Raw genomic sequence first — 7,445 nt, 5'->3', positions numbered from 1 at the left:
TTGACATCTTCATTATTTCTGACATTCACAAACAAACTCCTCCCCCTTTTCGGTCTTTTTCCTTTATTGACTATGGATTTTTCCAGTTGTATATGAGATTTACTGAGGATTTTTTAGTTTAAAATGAATTTCGTTCTTTAAAATGTTCATGTTTGTAAATTCACTATCAGTAGCCCATATAGTCCAGGAGATGTGCCTCCCTCTAGTGTTTTGATTGCTTGATTGACCATAGTTCTTCCTCAGATATGTTTTTTATGATTTCTTGGTTCATTTCTTGGGTTACACTTCTATCCCTGTTTCCTAAAATCTCCATTCTTTTCACGCTCACGTTATAAAATTCATTTTAAAATCGGTGAAGTTTGAATATCTGGGCTTGATTGTTTCATTTTCTTCCAACTATTCATTTGTTTTCGCTTCACAAATATTTTTTATTTAATAATATTAGGAACTGCACTTATTTCATTGCTTTGTTCACTGGGTGGTTTAATCTTCCCCTTATCCTTTTAAATTTCTCAATATTTTTATATAGTTTTTAAAATAATATTTCATAATATTTCGGAATATAAGCCTATTTGTCTTTTGATTTGCACCCTAGTCTATTTTTCGTGTGGAAGTCTTGACTGTTATCCATTACGATATAAATGGCATGAAAGATAAAATGGATTTTTTGTATTTGGCGTACTCAGATTTGAGTGTTACCATGGCTCAAATTGCATACAATACATATTACATGACAGAAATAGATTTTTAACATTTGGTGGTTACATTAGATAGATTTATGTACAAGAGATGTTCAATATGTTTAAATACAGATTTGATCAGGTAAAATTATGAAGAGGCATTTTTTGTAAATACGGATTTGTTTAGGTAAAATTATGCAAGGCGATTTTGAGGGGCGATTTTGTGCAAATACAGATTTGATCAGGTAAAATTATGAAGGGTGATTTGAAGGGCGATTTTTCGATAGCCATACTTATTGAGGGAGTTGGTATGAGCTTTTGCTAATGGAAAAATATAAAAGAGCATAATGAATATATAGAGAAATGAGAAATTAATTTACGATTAGAGATTTAGAGTTTTATTATAAGTTTTTAAAGAAGAAGCATACGCTAAGCATATTTGTTTGAGGACTAATTAAGATTTTACAATATATAGGGTGATAGGGTAATAGGGTAGTGGAGGGCAGCTTATAGTCAGTTTTACTGGCCGAGATCCAAACGCCCAGTTGATTAAAACAAAATTACCAGCTCGTTCCACAGTTCCTTGTTTTTTGCAAAAATGCTAGTTGGTGGATGAAAGTCGATGTTCATCTGGTTGTACATTTCTATTAGCTTGTTTAGCAGGAGTTCGTGGTTTTGACATCTATAGATAAAATGTTCGACTGTTTCCTCTTCTTCGTTACAGTTGCACATAGGTGAAGAGATTTTGTTTATTTTGTGCATATGGCTGTTGAGTTTGCTGTGGCGTGTGAGCACCTGGGTGACTTGGTGGTTGATGCAGGCATTCTTGAGGACTGTTGCGTCTTTGATGTTGGGAAGAAATCCCTAGTTGTTTTGTTCTGTTCACTGTGCGTCCAGTCTTCGTTCCAGTTTTCTTTTAACTTAAATAAGATAACTCGGTGTAAAGGGGGAGGTGACTGTAGGAAACCGTTTGGTGATGCGTTGATAGTTGTTTAATTGCTATCTTCGCTTTCTGGTTACCTATAGAGATTCCTTTTGCCCCAGTATTTTCTGTCAGTCGTAATTTCATGTAGCCAGGATTTTCAAGGCATGGGGACTCCTGCTACCCGCGACACTGGCTACCTGGGGGGTCGACACTGGCTACCCCGACACTGGCTACCCGACACTAGCTACCCATAAGGCCGACACTGACTACCCCGACTCTGGCTACCCGACACTGGCTACCAATACTCCCCTGGCCTTGTGTGTTATGGCCGGCTGATTATTGACTGTAACACACAGTCTAAGGCTTTTAGCATAGTCTGCCTATTGTGATATGCTTCTTTGATACAATATGCATTGAATCAACCAAGTAAGCAACTCAAAGCACAACGCAACCAAATTCACGTCAAATTTTTTTCCACAATTTCAGCGAACTGGCAACTTCGGACGTTAGCCAACTCTATTGTACGCCTTTTGTTTGTTGTCTTTCAACATTGAGAGTTCCTCGCACCAAATATCTTATTTGTTTTTGCTTAATAATTTCTATGGGACCTTACTTCTACTTGCACTAGTTGCTATTGTGTTTGTGATAATCTTTACTACTATATCTAGCTCTTCCTTTGTTTTCGTGCTTGACCATTTAATGCCTAGTGTTTTTTCTAGGGTTTTTAAGTATTTTGATTTGTCTAAGTTTTTAATTCTGGGTACCGTAGTCTTACCACTGTGAATTCTCTCTCTCCAACTCGATCTCAAAATAGATTTACGGGTGCTCCGATAATGAGTCATCTTTGAGGTACTCCCATGACTTTACTTTAAGTTTATCTCCTCCTATTGTAACGTCTATCATAGATGTATGCTTTGGGACATAGGTTAACTTACTCTTTGGTTTGTTGGTTACATTAAGATTATTATTTTCTATAAAATTTTCTAGTTCAGACCCTTGTCTGCGTTGCTGCTATTCCACATCTTATTATTTGCGTTTGAGTCAAGGCAAAAAATAGTGTTATTAAGATCTTTATGTGCTTCTAGAGGTTTTAGTATAGTATCGAGTGGTTGGGTGGGGCGACAATAAATCGAAAATAGAGATAAGGAGTTATATTTTGTTATGTTTATGCCTGCACAGTAGTTACTGCTCGGCGAGGTTATGTTTTTTTCTAAATGTACTTTATTAGTTACTATAGCCGCTTTGTATGCATGATCTGTATTAAGGTTGTGATGAATCGTATATATTTCTGGAAAATTTGATAGATGTATTACGTTATTGTTAAAAATGATCTTATTGGCGTACGGTTCTTGGATTAAGGTGACATCTATGTCTAGATCGTTCATTTATTTAATTAGATGGAGTGTTGCTGAGATGGAATGTTAGATTTATTTGTATGCACCTTAGTTTTCTTGCCATATTTTTGTGTTCCATATTTAAGCTAAAAGTTTTTTAGTCTATCCACTGCCTTGATGTGCACCGGACATTGGAAATCGTCCGACCTGTGTGCACCTTTGCAGTTTACATATTTGAGTTTGCTATCCGGATGGGTACAGTCTTTCGTTCTGTGCGATTCCGCACATCTGCCACAGGTTTTTGCTGTCTTTTTGTCTTGGCAATTAAATGCGACATGGCTCTGTCTTTTGCACTTGAAGCAGTATGATATTTCAAATTCCAATTTAGTTTTTTCTACCGTGTGTTCCTTAAAATCACCTACGGCATTTTTCATCGAGATTTTCCTCGCCTGAATTACTGTTTCTTCGCACTTTTTAGATGTAACGTAGATCTTTAAATGTCCTTTTAGCTTTGAAAGGGGTTTAATTCTACTTATAGTCGTAGTATTTCGTTTGTAAATTCCATCTCATTTTTAAGTTCTTCTAGGTTTTCTGTTCCTGTTCCAAAGACTGCGATTGGATATTCTAGTTTACGTTGTGTAACCGATTTTACTGATACCTTCATTGTAGAGTCTGCTTCTATTAATTGTTTAGCCTTTTGGGCATCTGCTTCACTATTAAACTTAAAACGACTTACTTTTAAGAAACGTTCCTATCGTATCCCCGCATAGCAGCGATCGAATACTTAATTTGAGGTGTTTCAGTGTTTTTAAATTACTGAAACGTTTAAGTATTCATTTATAAACACTACACAAAATTGTATCCTACTTCAACATTTTTCAGAATACTGAAATACAAAATGGAATACTATATTATTTTTATCGACCTGGAATGGTAGTAATGATTCTGAACTGAGGTAGGTTAATGGAAAAATAAGTAACAATAAGTCTTTTTATGTATGAACAAATTTAAAGTATTTTCGGGTAGCCTACTTAACATTTATTTCCCTACTTGTTATACATTGATTGACAGAAAATTCCACACAACATCAAGTCATTTTGGAAATGGTTGATGCAGCTGTCTATATTCTTTAGGTATAAAACGATTCCATCCAGTATTAGCATTTGACAAGTAAAGAGCTATCGTAATGGAAAATTGTTTTGTGCCATTAGTTCTTCGTATTCTGATGACACAAAGAATTATATTTTTCCCGTTATATAATTCAATTTTTTCAAGAATGTAAAGAATGAAAGTGAAATAGAAGTGTGAGCTGTACTGCTTATCAATTTTTGAAATTTAATTGAAATGAGTGATGTTTATCAAACATTGGCAACATCTTCCTAACGCTGACTAGTACGCCGCGGTAAATCTATAGCTCAACGGAGAGGAGGTTAAGCAGGGCAGCCATTGTTTTTTGAATCACGAGGTCAGTGTTACGGTTAGTAATGGATATAAACCTGTTACCTCGCAAAGTAATTCTTTATTAGGGTGTATTGAAGTCAAGCATTGGAAAGAAAGTTTTCACATTGCCTGGGAAATGTGTTCAAAACCGTTTGTCGGACTTATCTATTCTTAGAGAAAAGTTGTACACCGAAATAATGAGCAGTCCATATTTATACATGGAGGCATTTCAAATTACTTCTTCAATTAAACTCGAAGACATAAAAGTTTATCAAAGTTTTTCTTGTTTCTCTGAAGAATTTGAGGAACTTTTGGGGCATTCAGATGAGATAGAACATTTGTCAGAAAATCGTATTGTAAAAATTAAATGTTCCAGCCAAGATCCCTTAAAGGGACAACCATCATTTCATTTTGAAGGTAATTATTACAATTTAGCCGATGTTTACCTAACATTACTCATAGAAATATATTGTCTTTTTACATCAACATTTGATGTTCCAGCCAGCAACAGTTCATCGGTATATTCCACTGGGAAGGAATATTGTTTAAACCGTTCAGAATGTGTGCTCCCAGCCACACCTCAGATAACATCAGACACATATGGTGCTTTGGGAGAAACAGAAGGTAAAACGATATCTATGGAGCAATATTTAAATGTTATTCATTTATTTCAATACTTCAACTTGTCTGGTTAAACTATTAATCAGCATGTTTTCTCCAACCTACAACCCAATTTGTGACATCGAACAAAGTTAGTGTTGTGACAGTCATGGAAGGTAAATCCATTTGCTATACATAACATATGAAATGTCTGTCATTTATTTTCGAACTAAAACTTGATTTTAACTGCAGGTTTGGCTGATGACAGTACTGATTTGACTGTATTGAACGTCAATGAAGAAACAATATTGAATATGGGTCTGTTAATTTTTATTTGTTATTTACCTTGTTTTGGTTGTGAATTTTATTTCTACCTTAGGAACTATGATTGTAACGGTTGAAGAAAACATTTAGGAGAAAAAACACCTCTCTGTGAAATTACCAACATTGAAACGCCTACTGTTCCTCTTAGTATTCCTAAAGACGTACGGCGACTTTGTTCGAATGATTAATCAAACGGAATTTCTGAAACTGTGTTTAAAAAACATTTTGTCTGGCTGTGGGACAAGTTTCGAAGTCACCTAATTGCTGTTGGTGGCTGTCTTATGGACTATCCTGAGGGAAAGGATGGAAATCTTGCTTTGATCATGGGAATTAATCGAATTTCGTCAAATGCGCGTGGTGTAAAAGGCGTACCGCCAGTTTTTATACATAAACAAGTATGACGATTTAATTTTTAGTGTCGTATACAGTGCAATTAATGCAATTTTACGCTATCTTCAACTTGATTGCCGTGAATTACGTGATCCAATTGGGATATCCTGCATCCTACGGTGTACTCGATATTATTGACCGATACTACTTCCGCAAGATGTTGATGCCCCTCTTGTCCGAAAAAGTAAACGCTCGAACAAGAATGCCAAGAAAGAATTTCAGTGTATTACAAACTTCCTGACAAAATTTAACAAATTCCTGGTTGACAATTCCGTCGATGTTGATCTAGCTGATGGCAAAAAATTCCCAGTTACAACCTTAATCGCATTTGTTTTTTCCTAGCTATAAACTTTTTACTGTCTCTATTTGTAAGTTAAATTTGTATTGTCATGTACAGTGCAATAGTAACATCAGTAATTGCGTGTTATGTAACACAGTTCAATTTTGTTTCTCATTGGTGAAGCTGTTCTTTTAGTAATCAATACAACTGGAGCTGAGTATTATGGTTTTCGTTGCCTAATAGATTGATTTTAAGTAGGTTACAAAATGAATCTAGATTCAAGTATGATCCCAAAATAGTAAGTACTATATAGAAATTGTAGTAGGAAATTTGAACACTGAAAATTCAGTAGGAGAAGTATCCTTACTTAAAATAAAGGTGTGATTTTTAGCAACCTAAACCATGCTAGTTTGATGTTATTTTTATTATTAAAAACCGTTGTAGTACCCCTGGCCATTTTGTATTATTATAATTTAAGTATTAAGTCGCTGCTGTGCGGTCAGATTGCTCGTATCTACTTCTGGATTTAGTTTTGTCACGATGGTAACGGATTTTGAGGCCGCTACAGCGTAGGATTTACCTTGTTGCGAGCCTACCTCAACAAATGACTCGTTTGCCTTGCTTGTTTTTTCATTGTTGAAAAACTTCTCCAGAAGCTTATCTGCAAGTTTAATCTTAATACTAGGCCCAGTTAGTTCAATTTACACCTCTTTAGTATGCTAAATAATACATTCCTTCTCTTGAATGAGAGTCTCTCTTTCCTTTTTTAAGTTCTTTATTAATGTTATCATATCTTCTCTCGACATCTCGTCTAGAGGATTTGGCTATGGTTTTACACACTTTGTGTTGTGCGATTACGTTTCTCCCCATTGATGTTGCTAGAACTACTCGATCTGGGTCTAAATTCATTATCTTACATACTTCGGAGCAGTAAAGAAAGTTTCCTTGTCCAGGCAGGGCGAACTCTTTATCATCCCTTACATACCTTTTTTCGCACTGCTGGCCACGTTTACCACTTAAACGGATGCACAACAAATTTTGTTATATTTTTCAAAATTAGACTCGAAGGTTTAGTGAGTAGGCAATAAGGCATCTAGTTTAAAAGTTATAAGTATAATATTAGTCCCTACTCTAACAATTTTCATGAAAAATAGCAGCTACAAACCGGAACAGAAATGCAAAAAGTGGGTGTGTGGAAATTCATGAAAGTGAGGTCTAGTATTATGCTTAGAACTTTTAAATTAACATTCCCCATTTTAAAAAATATATGCTGCATAAAAAAGACATAACTATGTATAAAATGAGACATCGGTAATACAGGAAAAGTTGTACGTAAAGAACAGATACCGGTCCAAATTACCCTACTATTCCCTAAATGTTGAGCTGTTATCGGTGAATTTTTATTGTAGAACTGTGGATATGAGTAAGCCTTATTAATTGACGTATGGTCAGTTCGTAGGCTTCAGTAAGAC

At 35.2% G+C, this 7,445-nt stretch overlaps 1 protein-coding gene across 1 annotated transcript; it reads left to right on the top strand.

The window, feature by feature from the left end:
- Positions 1-2,149: 2,149 nt before the first annotated feature.
- LOC124202663 lies at positions 2,150-6,180 on the top strand. Its single transcript, XM_046599012.1, has 5 exons — positions 2,150-4,796; positions 4,881-5,003; positions 5,087-5,155; positions 5,232-5,297; positions 5,359-6,180. The coding sequence occupies exons 1-5, from the start codon at positions 4,577-4,579 to the stop codon at positions 5,391-5,393; spliced, it is 513 nt and encodes a 170-aa protein (XP_046454968.1). The 5' UTR covers positions 2,150-4,576; the 3' UTR covers positions 5,394-6,180.
- The last annotated feature ends 1,265 nt before the right edge of the window (positions 6,181-7,445 follow it).

This window comes from Daphnia pulex, chromosome 9 (assembly GCF_021134715.1).
Source record: "Daphnia pulex isolate KAP4 chromosome 9, ASM2113471v1".
Classification (NCBI taxonomy): Eukaryota; Metazoa; Arthropoda; class Branchiopoda; order Diplostraca; family Daphniidae; genus Daphnia; species Daphnia pulex.
This window is presented reverse-complemented; position numbering and strand designations above follow the sequence as displayed.